Genomic DNA, 18,742 nt, shown 5'->3' with positions numbered 1-18,742 from the left:
TGGATAAGCAAAATGTGGACCACACATACAAGGGAATATTATCCAGCCTTAAAAAAGAATGAAATTCTGATACCTGCTACAACATGGATGAACCTTGAAAACATTACGTTAAGTGAAATAGGTCAGACAAAAGGACAAACACTGTATGATTCCACTTACATGAGGTACTTAGAATAGTCAAATTTATAGAGACAGAAAGTAGAATGGGGAGCTGGGAACAGAGAGTTACTGTTTAATGGGTACAGAGTTTCATTTAGTCTGGGATAATGAAAAAGTTCTCGAAATGGATAGTGGTGATGGTCGCACAGCATTGTGAATATACTAAAAGCCATTGAATTGTACTCCTAAAAATGTTACAATGGTAGGGGCCAGTCGGTGGCATAGTGGTTAAGTTTACATGCTCTGCTTCGGTGGCCCAGGGTTTGCAGGTTTGAATCCCAGGTGGGGACCAATGTACCACTCATCAAGCCATGCTGTGGTGGCATCCCACATACAAAATAGAGGAAGATGGGCACAGATGTTAGCTCAGAGTCAATCTTTCTCAGCAAAAAGAGGAAGATTGGCAACAGATGTTAGCTCAGGGCCAATCTTCCTCACCAAAAAAAAAAAAAAGTTTACAATGGTAAATTTTACGTTATGAATAACTAACCACAATACAAAAAAAGGAAACACAGCTGAACCTACCCTGACAGGACCTCCTTAGAGCACAGGCAGGCCTGGACTCACCAGTCTGGCTGTCTTCCTTCTGCAGGAAAGGCCCCCTGTCCCCACGGCTCCATAGGCATTGCTTTCCAGTGGAAACATTAAGTCCGTGATGAAACAAGGTGAAGAGCTTCTCTCAGTGGAAACTCAAGTTCTGCTCAGAACAACTTGAAAGACCAATTGTTTATTCTATTTATGTGTTTGTTACCAAGTGGCCCCAAGAAAAGTGCCTGCTATTATGCCTCATTAAAGAGGGAGCAGCCTTGTGCTGGGAGCCCTGCTCCTCACAGCCGCCCCACTCAGTTCCCATTCCAAAGGAGGGAGCGCAAAGAAACTTATTTAAGGGCTGGGGCAGGCAGTGTTCCAGAGGGTTCCAAAGCAGATTTTTATTTCTATCCTCAGAAGACTTGCCCCATATAAAAAATCTTGTCTGGGAGACTTCTCAATTTTGTCTTAGTAATTAGCACTGTATATGAAAACAGTTTTTCCTCACCGAGTTCCAAATAATCATGTCAATATCATATAACACTTTATTTCGTGGCTATTAAAAGCCACAGAGACAATTCAAGGTAAAATGGGTTAGATGTGTTTCTTAAAAAAGACTACAGAGGGGAGGCCAGCCCTGTGGCCTAGTAGTTAAGTTCGGCACACTCCACTTCAGTGGCCTGGGTTCAGTTCCGGAGTGTGGATCTACACCACTCATTGGTGGCCTCGCTGTGGCGGCGACCCACATACAAAATAGAGGAAGTTGGCACAGATGTTAGTTCAGGGCGAATCTTCCTCAAGCAAAAAGAGGAAGACTGGCAACAGATGTTAGCTCAGGGCCAATCTTCCTCAGCAAAAAACAAAAAGGCTACAGAGAAGAGAGAACTCAGATTCCAATTCATTATCCTCGTCCCACTGGGGGAAGGAAAAAGCATGTATAAGCAGCAGCTTCCCTACGCTGTGCCTTCCTCCATCTAATCTTCTGAGGTTTCAGGGGACAATCAGGTTTCTTTCAAATATCCCATCTTCCAAAAAAAAAAAAAATGAAAACAAATAAACCACTCAGGCCAGGCTAACCCCATCCCAGAATTCATTCTATTTGCGATCCTTCTCCTTGGGGCGGTGATTTGTCTTTAGAGCAGCAATCTATGGCTGCTTTCTGCACAGTGATCAGTATGTCCTTCAGCACTGCCAGGTAGTGAGCGGAGGGCAAACACAGCACTGTCCTGTATTCACAGTAAGAGGGACCGTGGTAGTCTCGGAGTCGGTGTTTTCCAAAATTGCTTTATCATAAGAATCATCAAGAGCCTTGCTAAAAATACAGGTTCCCAGGCCCCCAAACATTGCTGATGGGGACGTAACACGGTACAGCCACTTTGCAAAATAGTCTGGCAGTTCCTCCAATTCTATGTGGATGCGACATATTTACATACATACATACATACATGCTACAACATGGATGAACCTTGAAATCATTACGCTAAATGAACCAGTCATAAATTAGTAAGAATGCATTTATATGAAATAACCAGAATAGGCAAATCCATAGAAACAAAAAGTAGACGGGTGGTTGCCAGGAACTTGGGGGAGGGGGATGGGGTGTTACTGGTTAATGGGTTCGAGGTTTCCTTTTACGGTGATGAAAATGTTCTGGAATTAACGACGATGGTCACACAACTCCATGAATATACTAAAAAACACTAAATTATACACTTTAAAAGGATGGATTTTATTGTACATGAATCATTCAATCATATCTCAATAAAGCTGTTATTTAAAATGTGTAAATAGGTTCCCAAACCCCACCTTAAATGTACTGAACCACATCATCCAAGATACAGACTTATAAATTTAACTTTAAAAAAAATTTATCTTTAAATAGGTAATAGAGTTACATGATTCAAAATTCCAAAGGTAACGCTCCCCACTCCTGTTCCCAGCCACCCCGTTCCCCTTCCCAGAGGCAAAGAATATTATCTGCCGCCTGGGTGTGCTTCTAAGGGTATAGAAGCACATACACTTTTCCTTTACTTTTTTCCTTCTTTCTTTTTACAGGCAGTTAACATACAATAGACACCATTGCAATCCCCAGCCCCCACCTAACAACTTGTCTGGGAGATCATTCCATCACTGCACATAAAACACATTGTCATTCTTTTTCATAGCTACAAAGTGGAATCTGGTCCATTTGCTTTTTTCTTCCAGTTTTTTTGGGGGGTGTGTGTAGTAAAATACACATAACATAAAGTTTACCATCTTAACTATTTGGGCCATTTGTTTTTTAAACAAGCTTCTCTAGTGAATTTTGTAATTCAACAGGTTTGAAAAAAATTGTTCTGAATCCTTCAGATAAATGCAGAATATGACTTTCCAGCGGCGAAAGGTGCGCTCTGAAAGGTTTAATCTGGAGACACTCAGCCAGAAGCAAACAGAAGGAGTCAGCAACAATGACATTCAGCCAGGGCAGGCTACCTCGTCATTTCACATATATAGTGAGTCCGGGCCAGGGATGCTGGTTAGACAATTACCACAGAACTTTTGATAACTTTCCGTCTGAGATTTCAGGCTCTCCTGTTTCCCAATCTGGGTAGTTTCAAAGGGTCTGCAGAACACCAAAGGAGCATGATATTCCAGAAACCCCCATAAGGCCACGGAGAAATCAAACACACCCAAAACACAAAGCCACTAAAACTACAGAACGGTCACCAAAATATATGTCATAGCAAACCCTGGGAGAAGGTGAGATGTGAACAGAAGCTGAAAACAAGGGCTCAGTTGAAGATACGAGATAAACTGAACCCAAGGGTTAGCCATGCTGCCCGGTTACTACAGACAATGGGGCCAATGGTTCTCTTTGGATCACAGTATCTTTATATCAACTCTAAGCTCAACCCAACAATAAGGGACTAGTTAAAGAAACCGTCGCTCTGCCACACCATGAAAATGATGCACCTAATAAAGAGAACAAGGCAGATCTATGTTTTGATGTATAAAGATGTCTATGACACATTAAGTACAAAAAGTTGTACAGCTGTGTACAGCATGATCCTATCTTTGCAAGAAAAAAAGTATATATTTTTATGCAGATGCATAAAAAAAGTGAGGCAAGATAATGCCAAACTATTAAATGTGATATAGGAGAGGTGGCTGAGGGTGAAGGAAACTGGGATCTTTCACTTACTGTTAAGTTACTGTTTTGGAATTTTAATTTAAATTTCCAAAAATAATTTTTCTTTTGCATACAAAGGCAATACAAGTTTGATATAAATTTTTCAGTCATATAAACATACAAAACACAAAGTCAGGCAGTAAAGTAGACAGGCAGACAGTCAAACAGAATTTCTGGGGGCTGGCCTGGTGGTGCAGTGGTTAAGTTCGTGCACTCCGCTTTGGCGGCCCAGAGTTTGTGGGTTCGGATCTTGGGCGCAGACCTACACACCCGTCAGGCCATACCGTGGCAGCATCCCATACGCAAAGTGGAGGAGGATGGGCACAGATGTTAGCTCAGTGACAATCTTCCTCGGCAAAAAGAGGAAGATTGGCAACAGATGTTAGCTCAGGGCCAATCTTCCTCACCAAAAACAAAAAAAAAAGGGAGGGGGAATTTCTGAGGAATACCCCTTCCTTCTTTTCTGGAGCAGGGCAAGCTGGGGATGGGAGTGGAGAAGGGGCACCCACTGCTGTAAACTCTAGCATTCCTGCTGCTCTAAGGGACGGCCACCCTCCTAAGGTGAGGCACTAAGCTGAGGGAGATGCACCTCTTCCAGGGCCCAGGGTGCTAATCTGCACCCCACAGCCAATGGGCCAGGAAGGTTCCTCTCTGATTAGCTGCTCCACAAAGTGAGCCGTGCTTCAGGGCTCAAGCTCTAGACAGCTGCACTTGCATGGATTCTTCTTCTCAAGGCTTTAAAGGGCTTCACCCTATGCTCTGAGGCCTTTTCCAGCTCCTGTGGATAACTCAGGGGCCAGCGGCCCCCCACAGCCAGGCCCCCCAGAAGAGCCCCACTGGTACCTGTTTTGTGCACCGAGGCCCTGCACACAACTGTCTGAACAACAGGGTTCCGTGTTCTAAGAGACTAAAATACCCATCAGTTGGACAACTGTCGGAAAGCTTCAGAATGTTCGGAATTAAGATGCAGGTTGCTCATTGTCTGCAAGAGAAAAAAACTGGAAAGACTCCAAATACTTTTCAATAGGAGTTTGGGAAAAAAATGGAGGGGGGTTGGGGAAATAATTTATAGCACTTCCAAAAAGGAAAAGAAAAGAAACAGAACACTGAACAGTCATTACAAAGAATGGGGTGGATCTGCATGTATTGATATGGGTGGGGAGAAGGGCCAAGATTTACTGATAAGCTAAAAAAGCAAATTGCAAAACATTGTGGAAGATACAACCTCATTGCTAAAGGGAGGAAAACTGCATATATATGTAAGAATACAGATGGGGAGGGAAGGGGGCGGAAGAGAGAGGCTGAGAGCATATGAAAATGAATGAGTATTTTTAATGGATATATAGAAGAAAAAAATCAAGAAAAATATCTAAATTGTGAACAGTGAATATTCTTTGGAGGGGAGGAGACAGAGCACATTACCAGAGAATTTTATTTTGGGACTTTTCACTTTTTTTAGGTTCTACGTTTCTGTATTGTTTGAATTTTTTCAAATGAGCATGAAATATTTTTATACTAAAAATCATTAAGATTTAAAGTAACATAGAGGTTGTCTGTTTTTCAACAGGACACCGGACAGTCTTCCTGAATAACCTCCATATGTGATAAAACGAACTCAGATTTGACTGTAACTTCTGAGAGTCAGTTCATCCTTTTGTGTCACTGGCACTATCAATTTGGAATATGAGACAATACATGAATCATAAGAGACAGCCAAGAAGTGACAACCCAGACCACCCTCAGAGATGGTGTTTTTTTGGTTTGGTTTTTTTTTTTTTTTTTTGGTGAGGAAGATTGGCTCTGAGTAACATCCGTGCCAGTCTTCCTCTATTTTGTATGTGAGTCGCCACCACAGCATGGCTGACAAGTGGTGTAGGTCTGTGCTGGGGATCTGAACCCGCAACCTGGGCAGCCGAAGTGGAGCTCGCAGAACTTGAACCACTAGGCCACAGGACCAGCCCCGGTGTTTTGTCTTTTCAATAATGCATTAGGTCAGTGCTCATGGAAATCTTTACTACTTTGCAGAGTCACAAACTCCCAGGGCTAAACGAGACCTCAAAAGTAATCCACTCCAGTCTCAGCAGACCTTCAGCCATCAAATGCCCTCCTGGACGACTCATGGATAGCTCCTAGTCCAGGGAACGCTAGCAAAGGACATCACAATTTCTCAGGACAAAATGTCGAAAGGGGTTGGAAGACTTCCATCTCTTGAATATACTTTATTAAAGCGGGGTTCAGGCTACAAGAATTATTCACTCTCTCTCAAGTTCTATCAACCTATTACTAAACATCTTTACCAGTCTTCAACATTTTCCATCTCTGGATAAGTTTAGTTTGGATTAACAATATCAATGGAAACTACTGTATAAAACGTAACATTGGGACATAGCCTACTCCCTCAAACTTTGTCTGTGTTACGGACTAAATGTTTGAGTCCTCCTCAAATTCTTGTGTTGAAATCCTAATCCCCAATGTGATGGTATTAGGAGGCGGGGCCTTTGGGGGGTGATTAGGTCATGAGGGTGGATCTGTCATGAATAGGATTAGTGCCCTTATAAAGCAGACCCCAGAGAGCCCTCTCACCCCCTCTGCTGTGAGGACACAGCGAGAAGACAGTCATCTATGAACTAGGAAGTGGGCCCTCACCAGACATTGAATCTACCAGTGCCTTAATCTTGGACTTCCAGCCTCCAGAGCTGTGAGCAATAAATGCTTGCTGGTTAAGCCACCTAGACTATGGTATTTTTGTTATAGCAGCAGAGCTGACTAAGGCAGTCTGCAGTGAAGATGTGCTGTCACCAAGTGATGGGGGTGCCTCTGGGGAAAGCCTCATAGTCCAAATGTCCACAGGTAAGTTATCCATAGAGATTTAATACTGTTTAGTAATAAACTGTGTTTTTGTAATAGAATTTGTTATTATAGCAGTGAAGTTTGAGGATTTAAAGGCCACTGTTTGATGTATATAGAGCAAGATTCAAAGAAGTATGAATGCCTAGGGATCATTAAATACTTCATTCATTAAGGCTTAATTGTTGTCAGTGACAGCTTAATCTAACCTTGATTTTGCCACCTGGTTTATGCAGAATGCCCTTTAAATTCACTGTGAGTATCAACACAACATGAAAAGTCCACTCGGGACATGTAAATGACCTGTCAGTTTCAGCAGCACCATCAGGAGGCACCTGTATGCTCTCTTGTTTTATCTCTCACTACTCAGCCCACGTGTTTCCTGACCCATCTCTCTGGGACCCTGCAGGGATGACACACCTTTCTGTCGTCCCTGCAGTAGCCGGCAGGAGGTTGTGAAGGTCTCCCTGCGGATGTCAGGTTTGGATTTCCCTAAAGAAAGGATTAGGCATTCCTGGGCCGGCCCCGTGGCTTAGCGGTTAAGTGCTCCGCTGCTGATGGCCCGGGTTTGGGTCCCGGGCACGCACCAACGCACCGCTTCTCCGGCCACGCCGAGGCCGCACCCAACATACACCAGCTAGAAGGATGTGCAGCTATGACATACAACTATATACTGGGGCTTTGGTGGAAAAATAAATAAATAAAATTAAAAAAAAAAAAAAAAAAGAAAGGATTAGGCATTCCTTATCTTAATTCTGCTTGTTTCCTACATAAGTTTATCTAATGTTTAATCTATAATGATTAGTCTCTGGCAACCACACACAACAGGGATTAGAAATAAGACTATTGTGGTTTAGAGGAACTAACCCATCTACAGGGGAGCACTGAGGTTGGGAGAGCACTTGAGGTCAGATCCGGCCACTTATTAGCAGGATGCTCCTGGGCAGGTCATGTACCGATTCTGAGCCTCAGTTTCCTCCTCTGTAAAATGAAAATAAACCACCTATCAAATAATACGTACTGAATAAAACTAAAGTGCTTTGCGGAGAATTCAGTTCTCTCAACAATTAGGCCCCAAACTATCTTCCTAACATTCCTTCCAGTTGCACTGATTTTGCAGCCTCCAGGCCTTTGCTCTGGCTGTTGTCTCAGCATGGAATGCCCTCTGCCTCACTTCGGCATATACAGATCCCCCTTTCCCTTCCAGGCTTTCAATGCCACCTCTTTCATAAAGCTTTTTGGCTCTTCCAAGCTGAGGGTCATTTCTCTCTCCCCTAAAATCCCCTGGCACATTCTATGAAGATCTTGCTGACATCTGTTGCACACTGCCCTGTCTAACTGCAGACAGACCTGCCCTCCCCGCTAGCACGTAGTCTCTTTCAGTGCACTCCTCTCTGGCACGATGCTTGGCACAGAGGCTTGCATGTGAACAATGGCCAAGAAATGCTGGCAGGAGGAAGCAAATCATAGATGTTTACTATTACAAGGAGCTGAGGGAACTTAAGGGAAAGACTCACCCCTGCTCCTTTGCTGTGCGTTCCATCAGTGGTTGCCATCCCTCCATTACACTCCCTAAGGTAGATGGATCGTGTGTGTTTAGACATGAATGTGGGTAACAAGCTTCATGCCATCTGCCCCCCTGTGAATTGTTCCAGCAAAAATAATCTGGAGCCAGCCCTGATGGCCTAGCGGTTAAAAGTTCGGCACGCTCCACTTGCACGGCCCAGGTTCAGTTCCCAGGCACAGAACCACACCACTTGTCTGTCAGTGGCCATGCTGTGGCATTGGCTCACATAGAAGAACTAGAAGGACTTACAACTATAATATACAACCATGTACTGGGGCTTTGGGAAGGAAGGAAAAAAAAAAAAGAGAGGAGGTTTGGCAACAGATGTTAGCTCAGCGCCAATCTTTCCGAGCCAAAAAAAAGAAAGAACAAAGAGCACATAATGGCATGGAAGGAGATGATGCATGCTCAAAAAAAGTGATGAAAAAAAAATAATAACAATCTGCTTTGTCCACGATCACCAGAAAGCCCTCAAGGTTTGCAAAAACAGTCACATTAAACATATTCTTCAGAGGATGATCTGTCAACTGAACTAGTAAATATGACCCTACGCATAAACCCCCAAGACTTGGTGAGTGGATAGAGACCATTTCTCCCAGTCACAAGCTACTCCTTACTCTCCAGGAGGAGGAAATACAAAATTATTTTCCTCTTCCACACTATTGCCCTGGCTATCTCCACTAGCAGACACGGTTCACAGGAGCCAGGGGGCTTCATAACAGCAGGCTGCAGTCTTTCCTCTGTCCTTCTTCATGTTCCTCATGGATCAAACCAGCACCACAGCTTCATTCAACATGTCTATGAGCCTCCGCATGTCCGAACCTAACTTTTCTTTATCTATAAATATGAAAATAAATTATGTAAAACCTACTAAGAGGGCTTTGATGGGACTCTTTTCCAAAGAGTAGGGTTGCTTAGGAGTTATGTCCACACCGTGAAAGGTTTGGTACCGTTTTACATTTACCAATATTATTAAGAATTATCAACCATTGTTATCATGTGGTGACCATTCATTCATTCATCATTTATTGAGCACCCGTGAGGAAGGGGAACATGCCAGGAGCCAGGGACACCACAGCGAACAGGACAGGTAAGACCTCACGGAGCTGACACTCTTGCAGGGGAGAAAAGCAGACAATTCTTTACATATTTACTTGTCAAATAACAATGGTGATAAGTACAATGAGGGAAAAGAACAAGATGTAACCATAACATGTCTTACCGGATAACCTGACCTAACTCTTTGTTTGGGGGGTGGGGAGGCCAAGGATGATTTTCCTTAAGACGTGGCTTGTGAGCTAAGCTCTGACAGATGAAGATGCCAAAAACAAGTAAAATTAAAAGCAAGAGGAGAGAATTCTGTAGGAGGGAAAAGCATTATTATTAATGATAAGAACAAAAGCCATTCTTTTTACCACTGCTTTGCTTTAATTGTTCTATCTATTGTCTCATCTTTGGAGGAACTATACATGTTTTATTTTCAGGAAAATTCAGCAGGTTAATCTTGAATCCAAGATCAGCTTTCCTGAAGATCTCTCAAGCTTTTGCATATGAGAAGTTGGCTTTCAGAACTCTGAAACCACAGAGCTGTGGCTGTATGCAGTTAGCTCCTAAAACTCCACAGCATACTTTTGAGAGACAGACATACTAAGTTAATATTTACGGAGCAGCTCCTGTGGTGGGCCAAGTGCTCTAAGTACGTTATCTCATTTAATCCACAGGATTAAAACAGGAACCACTTCCACCATCTCCACTTTACAGATGAGGAAACTGAGGCACAAAAAGGCTCACTCATCCAAGGGCATCCAGCTCGGAAGTGGTCACTCACGTAAGTCACGATTGGGACCACTGCATTCAGAAGACTTGCAAGTCACCATGAATTAGGGCCTCATCCCAACTTCCTGCTGTTGACCAAATACACCATGTGATTTCACGGCTCCTGCCTCTGCTCAGGCCGCTCACCCTACCTGGAATGTGGATTATTCTGCTCCCCTTCCCGCATCCTCCAATAAACATGTTTTTCTTTGAAGACCCACCTTAAACATCACTTCTACTGTAAAACACCCTCCTTTCAGAGTCTAGAAACTGTAAAGATAAAGGAATGAAGACAAAAGTAAAGAGAAAAACAATTTGTTCTTGCTGTGTCCTGATAATAATCTTCCAGAAAGAACCACTGACAAGCAAGGCAAGAAGTTACCTAGTGAAGCGGCTGGAAGAAAAGGTACACAGGCAGCTCTGGGCCACCTCTAGGTGAGAGGCACATGACCAAGCAACTGATGTGCAAACTCCTGGTTTCTCCTGACTACGCAGGAGCAATGGTCTACGTGCTGCACCAAAAGGCCAAACCAGGCCTCCCCTGTAACGCGCCTCCTCAGCACCCCACGCCGGCCTGGCCGAGTTCAGCGGGAGTTTACCAGTTGGGCTGGACTGAACCCTGGCAAAGCCACCACCTGATACAGAGACACAACAGAGGCCAGATCAAGAGAGGCCAGAAAATGAATCTGGGGGAGGGGATGTTTTATAACCAGCTGAGAGGGAGCATGTTTAAGGGAGGCAAACAAAAGTGGCTCATTTCCACGAGCTTCATTTAATTTATATTTAGCCTTCCCATTCTCAGTAATTGAATGTATTATTTATTTTGGCCAGCAATGGCCATGTATGGCTTTCAGAACAACAATAGGCTTTTAAGGTTTAGCACTACAGCGTTTAGAGACTCAAGTAAAAATCATCAGATAAATTATTCAACATGAAGTGGACGCCACATTCCTGCTCCCCCGCAGTAGCTCAAAGTGAGCGGCGAGGCAGATGAGGAGTCCAGAGCTCTGACACTGAGGGCGCTAACGACGCACAAGTGTACGGGCTGTTCTGACACTGCTTCTCTCTCGGGTGGACGAGGGCATTACAGGCAGCACAACAGGGAAACAGCCACACACAGCTCTCCTCGAATAGTTCTGGGGAGCGGCAAGTCTTTGGTGAGGGGGGAAGCTTTATTTAGCTTGAGAATTTCTGTTTTGCTTTTTTTTTCCCAAATAGCATGAGGCCTCAGAGGAGATCTGGTCATAATAAACTCGCCTGTGATCTACAGTATTCAAGTTCATGGTTCTGAGTTTATCAAGTTGGGAGAAGAAAGCTCTAGGCTTGGAGGGTCTCCACTTGCAGTCCCTAGCTCTGGTATCCGCAGCACACAATCTGTTCCCAATGTTGCAGGTGACACAAACTCAGGCATCCCCACGCAGGTCTACTATTCCTGAACTTTCTAGGAGGGAACCAGTTTACAATAAGATTTAAAATTTCTAACAGCCAATCTGATCTAATCTGATCATCATTTTGCACATCATCAGGTTTTTGTTTTACTTTGTTTCTTGCTGACCTGGCATCCTAACCACAGCCGGCACTAGGGGAAGTTTCATGTTTACCGACACACAATGAGGGCAGGTGCCTGCTCGTGTGGGACCTGCAGGCCTGGTGCGGAAAGGTGTCCAGACAATCAGCAAGTAAATGGACACACACAGAAAACATCAGACCGTGTAAGTGCAAGGACAATCTTAAGGAGGATGGTATAGAGCATGACAGATTGGGGAGGTGTAGCTACTTGAGCTAGAGTGGACAGGAAAGGCCCCCCCTAAAGAGACGAGGCTTGAGTCTCATCTCCTGCCTGGTAATTTTAAAAAAATGCAAATATCTGGAGGAAGATCATTCTAGAAAGAGGGAACAGCAAGTGCAAAGGCTCTGAATTGGAAGACAGCTTAGTATGTTCAAAGAACTGAAAGCAAGCCGGTGTGGCTAAAGCATGGTCTGAGATGAGGACAGAAGGCCGGCAGGCACCAGACCACGTGGGGACTTAGAGACAAGGTATTTGGTTTAATTCCAAATGCACTGGAGTCCCTAGAAGTCAAAAGCAAAACCAAGCAGAGTTTCACAAGGTTCTTGGATAGCAATCATTTTTGAAGAGTTCGGTGCCCAGAGCTGCCCCAGGTGAATCAAGACATAGATGATCACTGGAACTCAGATGGGGGAAGGACCACTCTCCGACCCACCCTTAGCGCCCATGCAAACCAACACCGGCAAGTGGTAAATCGCTAATCCTGGCATAAACTGTGATGTCGGGTGGGAGGAGATGAAAACATATTCACTGAAAACATCAGTCCACCTCGTACAGTGCAACAGAAATTCCCACATTATTCACAGAAGCTTCCTGATTGTGTGTCCTGCACAAACCGTCTACCAGGGCAGTGAAGGGGCATGGCCTTGAGTCAGACAGATCACGGGCCGAGTGTTGGCTCAGTGACCCTGGGCAGGCTACCTGCCACCCCTGCCTCAGCATTCTCACCTGGGAAATGAGGCACCAACCACAGCACCGGCCTCCTGTGGCTGCTGGGAAGATGAAATGAGATAATTTGTGCAAAGGGCTCGCCACGTAACAAATACTCCAGAAATGTCACCAGAATTTCTTTTACTCTTTGTGGTATGGCCTGCTGGATAGACACCTTGCTGCTGAGCTGCTAGGGCTCTGCCTGCACGCCCTGGGCACACACTGTCCCAGGAGATGACGAGGGCATCCAGCAGCAAACACTTGCAACCCTCCACCTGAGGGCTTTCTCTTGGCTCAGGTGTGGAGCAGGCCAGAGTGCCAGGGAGCTGATGCCCCAGACGCAGAGGCATCACCCAGTCGATGACACATGGGAGTAAAGGGTAAATAACTTGTTTTCCTCGCCCCTCAGGCGGGGTAACACCAGGGCCATTCGACGCCCCCTCCCAGAGGTCCCCAGTGGGAACGCACCTCAGCTGCCCAGAGCATAACCTGCCCACTAGCACACCCCTATCTGGCTTCCTTCCCTCCCAGGATCACCCCCCAAATAAACCACTCGTACACATCCTTGCCTCCGGACAGCTTCTGTACAAGAATCAGTCTTGAGCAGAAGTTCTCCCCTAACAGTAAGCTGTAAGAGATTCATTCTATACTGATTAGATTCTACTCATGTGTCTCTAGGGTTTCAAACAAACAAACACACACCAACAAAAAATAAACATGAACCTGCTGTGATGGAGCAGTCCTCACTTCTAAAATTCTCTAGGCATGCTTGGCTTGGGATGTCTGAGCTGCCTGTCTGAGACAGATTTAAGGAGGCTCTTACAGGAAAATATCCACGCTCTGTAATCTGTCTGACTCTATAAATGTGTGTGTGTCTGATGTGCCTCCTGCTAAAGAAATAGGCTTAAAACTCATCATTTATTGATCGCTTTTTTTCCTCCTTACAGGAATCTCTCTCTGTCTCTACACACACAGACACACACACACACACACACACACACACACACTCATACACACACACACACTCCTAAGCAGCCAGCGAGGGCTCAAAGGAGAGACTGATGGCTTACCTTGGGAGAGGCACTGGTTGGCCAAGGCCACCTGACCAGAATGCAGGTAGAGATTGAGGCGGGCGAAGATCCCCACCAGGGAGGGAATGGTAATGAAGCAGTAGGCAACGCAGGCCTAGGAGAAAGGGCAGAAACGCAACAGGTGACATCGGCAATGCCATCACGGTAGGCTTATACTCCTGTTTTCACCCATCACATATTTTCAAGTAAAAACACTTAAAATAATTCATCTCCCCATCTGGAGCCCCAATTTTTCCCTCTTGCCTCTGCTGTGTCCGCCTCTTTGGAAGGAGAGGGAGAGGGAAATGAGTAGAGTAATGGTGTATGAAAAACACTCGTCCATCATCACAGGAAGTAAACAAATAACACTTAACACTGAGAAGTTAAGAAGTAGCCATTTAAATCAATTACTTAAAAATATGGAGGTAATCAGAAGAAGAAATTGCTACAAAAGAGTTTGAGGTGGTTGACTCGGAGGAAAGAGGCATGAGATGAGAGACAGCAGGGCTGGGATGCTTATTTTTCATTGTAATCTTTTGGGTAGGATTTCATTTTTAAAAACATGGATATGTATTGTTTCGATAAAATTTTGAGCAGCATACTCAAGAAGCTGAAACTTGTTTTCAAAGTTGAGAACTCATCAAGAGGAAAAAAGCCCCTAGGCCTTCCAGTTACAGGCACAAGCCAGAGATAATTCAGCTGATACACAAAATTGCAACTCCATCTCTCAACCACTTCCCCAAAACGCGTATCGAAATTCAGACTCTTTTGATCGCTTCTTTTGAAAACATTAAGAAAACTGGTCAATCTATAGATATGCAAGGAAAAATTAATCTGGAAAATCAATACTAAACCCCCTTTATGATACACTTGTCTTTTTCTAAATAGAAACACGCAAATGGAACAACCCACTGGAGTTCAAAGTCTGCAAGTCTTATCTTCAGAACATACCCGGACAAATGCGGCCGTCTTTCTGGAATGATTTCCTTTCATTACTTTTCTTGTTTCCATTGCCAACCGGTTCACACTCTAGATTTGTCAATAAGTAAAACAGAAATGGTAATGAAATGATGGCTGATTCAGATTAACATCTTCCATAGAGATTTGGACATTAACTGCATACAAGCCAATGAGCACAAGCTAAGTGGGACCAAGACTGGTTAGCAATGAACACTGAAATGCCAAAGGGGTCCGAGGGCCTGACTCAATCTTGGCCTGAGCAAACATCTCCAAGAGCAAACATCTCCAAGAGGGTAAGAATAAAAGGCACCCACAGCGAGTTAGTCATGCCTATCAACCAGCATTATAAATGACCACCTTCTGGTTTAATGAATAGCCAGGGTTCACATACTCCATTTCCAGAAATCCCACACACTAAGCTTAAGATCTTAGTGATCTTAAGAGAAACGTCCAAATCTGAGAGCAGACCATATAATTTAGCTATGCAATACTAACAATAACCCTAAGAACAGTAATAATGGCAGCCACATCATCATTTACAGCATACTGGTGCTGTTCGAAGAGCTGTACATTCATTAACTCATTTAATCCTCACAACCCTACAAGGTGGGTACTATTACCTCTCCTGACTTACGCATGAAGTCTCTATCTTTAGGACTTAAGTTTACTAATGCTACATAACCCAATAACCGGAAAAAAAATATATAAAGAGGTTGCTCTCCTTGAATTTACATGAAGCAATTAAAGAACCTTACGAAATCTTTCAAGAGATATGAAAAGTTTGGACCTATGGTTCCCGAACTATGTACTGTGACACCCCAGGGTGTTACAGCAAACTCACAGGGCACCACATTTTTGGGGGGAAAACACAGCAATGCTCAATTGTTGAACATTGTGCAAAGCACTGGTGTGAGACAGCTCACGGATTCAACACCACGCTGCATTCCATTCCTTGCAGTGACGTCACATCTTTGCGGAACTGGGGTTTTGGCAGCTGCTGTGATAAAAAGTACTGTGCAAAAACAACCACTGTGGAACAGGAAATAAGGGGAGTGGTGTCCAAGATGATCCAAGGTTTGAGAAGTTGTTTGCCGCCCACTTGGTACACACACTTCATTAGTAAGTAATTATGGTTTAAAAATGAAGTGAAAATACAATTCTTTCAATTTACATATATTGTTGTTTCAAAGGGCTACCAAGTTGCTAGGGCATAAATACTTAAATTGTTTGAGCTTAACTTCTTAATAAACAAAACTGTTATTTCTTTCTTTTGGCCTGGGGGCACCATGAAAAGTTATTGAAAGGCATCATGATCCAAGGAAGTTGGGACGCTGGGTAGGTGCCAAGGGATTCTATCTAGGTTAGTATTTCCACAACTAAATAATCAGTGCAACTCACTTAACTCTCTGCTGCTGACATGCAGGAATCAGAATATGCAAATTTCAGAGAAAAAGAGGTCAATAAAAACCATCTAAAACCTTAAAGTTGTAGATATTATTAACCTCTGAGAAAACACTTTTCATACCTTGGGAACAGAAGCCATATGAGAATCCCAGATTAAAATCAGTGCATGGCATAAAGATGATCAATAAATATTTATTGAGAGAATGAATGAATGACCAAAAATACTTACATGAATCAACTGCACAAGAACAGGCTCCAGATTGCAAAACATCGACCTGGCCTCAACATAAAAACTTAGCTGTTGTTCAAAATCACGGCCAAAGGAAACCTAGAAGCAAGGAGCAAGATGCTGACAATGTTACCTCTAGGCCACTGGCAGCACACAATTGGGAAGGTTTTTCCTGAGCTTCATGTGGTGGGGAAGGTGCTATAATGACAAGTGGTTCAAAATCCCACAAATATGAAGGGGTGGAAATGTCAAGGGTGCAAACACACACATATACACACTGGAATACGCTCTAACTAGACTTTACAGTACTTCACGCAGCACATAGCTGAGAAATTACTATGACCACCCATGGGCACCGGAGTAGAACATAAAGAGACCAAAGGGTATAAAACACAATCTGAGAATGTAACCAGGATTTCCCAGGCTAGAACAAAACCACTGGGAAGGAAATAATGGAATCTTGTTTGTCAGCTGTGGCCTTTTCACAGAACATAAATTTGGTTATTGGGAGCCATTTGTCAGAGGATTTTCCTAATAAGAGCCACACCTTTCTGCTTCCTAGTGGGGATTCCAACCTCAGCAGCTCACTGGTGGCTGCCGGAGCCACAGATGGAAGTTTCTCCACCATTAAAAATCCCCTCTTCTCCTGTTTCTTCAAATTTATGAACAGCTGGTTAGTAGGACAAACTTTACTGCTACAGCAATCATTTTGGTCCAGAGGTGGTTTAACATTGCTATTTCCATTACAGCTATCAGGTTTCACATCTTATTCCCTCATATTCTTTTCCATGGTAACTCAGTGGCTTTCAGACAAAGCCATAAAAGGATAAATACCACACGATTGGCATATAAATCAAGGGCACAGGAGAGGCACCCAGTAAAAGCCATAGGGACATTTCCTAACCTGGGAATTGAAAGGCTAACCCTGAATTTTCATCAAAATTGGTCTTTTACCCACAGAGTCAGGTGGATAGTTAAATCGACCCCTGTTGTTGAACAAGTCACATTTTCAAGGTTATTTTCAAAGTGCTCTAGTTATTTTTATCTCGGTCAGCTTTTGTCTGACATTTCTATTAAAACAGAGGACCTGGGCAGCAGTTGGTATTTTAGCTTTGTGCACCAGGGCTGAAGGCAAAGGCTGTTCTGGGTAGGATGGCGTGGTGGGTTGTTCCCAAAGATGGCTGCAACAATCCCTCCTACTCTGCTCGTCCTCTTGCAGTGCCCCTGTGGACTCTTCCCATCTGGAGGCGCCGTCTACTTTCCCTCCCCTCCAAGGGGCTGGCCTGTGACTTGCTCTGACCAACAGAATGCAGCAGAACACAGCACTGGTCACTGTGTGAATGCCGAACCTCGGCCTCAAGAGGCCGTGCAGCTTCCATCCGTGCCCTCATCACGTGGGAGAGCTTAGCCAAGATGACTGGATGACGAGACAACAGTGGAGAGAAAGAAGTCACACAGACGAGAGTGAGCTGCCCAGCCAACAGCAGCACGAAGACTCCAGACACGTGAGCACGGCCGTCCTGGATCCTCTAGCCCCAACTGCCACGCCAATTAACATCACACGGAGCAGCCTGATTACACAGCCAACTCACAGAATTGTGAGAATTAAAACACTGTTATTTAAAGCCACTAAGGTTTAAGGTGAGTTGTTATTCAACATGGGTAACTAAGATGGATGGAGAGTGGACACTTGGCATTTTGCGCCCCAGTGTTGTTTCCACCATCACCTATGAACACCACATCCCAATCCACGTGATTCGGGTTGCCCAGATGTGCACATCTCCCTGGCCTGGCCAGTCGGTGTGTTTGTTCCCTCTCACAGCAGCAATTTGTTCAGGGATGGGCCGGTGACCCAAATTAATCCAAAGAGACTCAATCCCAGGACTTCTGCTGGAGCCCTTCCTGCTGGGCTGCAGAGCTGGAAGGAATGGAAACCTGGAGCTCCCGTGGGGAGTGAGCCTGCCTGAGAGGAAGCCAGGAGAGCAGAGCCACGAGCCAAGGACACACACACGGCAGGTCCTGGTGACACCACGGAGACCCTGAGTCCAGCTGCTCCTTTGGAGAGTTCCATCTCTGGACTTCTTGTTACATGAGTCAATAAGTACCCCTCCCACCCTCCCCTTTTTATTTTTTCCTTAAGCCAGTTTGTCTTGGCTCTCTTTGCCCCCAGGGGAGTGCTGGCTAATGTAAGATGTTTTCTAATTTCATCTTATCTCAATAAAAATGAAAAGCACCAGGGAACATAATGTTAACCACTTTCCCTCGAATAAGGACAAACAATTACATCACATTTCCAAGCGCACGGAAACTTCTTCTCCAATACTTACCATTTTTATAAATCCATTAATCAAATATGCCAGCATTCTTTTCTCATCCTCAAGAGTGAGTGCACTAAAATCAATAACGGTACATAATTAACACTGGGGTAAGAAATGAAAGTTTCTAAACAAAAAAAAAGATATAAGTAGTAAGCAATTTAACAAGTAAGAACATTTTG

At 44.2% G+C, this 18,742-nt stretch overlaps 1 protein-coding gene across 2 annotated transcripts in view; it reads right to left on the bottom strand.

Annotated features, from left to right (window-relative positions):
- VPS35L (VPS35 endosomal protein sorting factor like) overlaps nt 1–18,742 on the bottom strand; it is a 117,748-nt gene that overhangs the window by 25,887 nt on the left and 73,119 nt on the right. The window contains exons 23-27 of one of the 2 annotated variants that reach the window (XM_087417062.1): nt 18,573–18,636; nt 16,246–16,344; nt 14,604–14,681; nt 13,653–13,767; nt 12,348–12,644 (exon numbers count right to left, since the gene is read on the bottom strand). In XM_087417062.1, the coding sequence (XP_087273188.1) occupies nt 12,412–12,644; nt 13,653–13,767; nt 14,604–14,681; nt 16,246–16,344; nt 18,573–18,636 (589 nt within the window). In that variant the 3' untranslated portion in view covers nt 12,348–12,411. Of the gene's footprint in view, nt 1–12,347; nt 12,645–13,652; nt 13,768–14,603; nt 14,682–16,245; nt 16,345–18,572; nt 18,637–18,742 lie in introns of those variants that run through there. The other variant, XM_014796339.2, reaches the window with a different exon arrangement.

Source organism: Ceratotherium simum, chromosome 26 (assembly GCF_057802395.1).
Source record: "Ceratotherium simum simum isolate JZ-2026a chromosome 26, ASM5780239v1, whole genome shotgun sequence".
Classification (NCBI taxonomy): Eukaryota; Metazoa; Chordata; class Mammalia; order Perissodactyla; family Rhinocerotidae; genus Ceratotherium; species Ceratotherium simum.
Note: the sequence above shows the minus strand (reverse complement) of the source record. Positions and strands in the feature narration are given on the sequence as shown.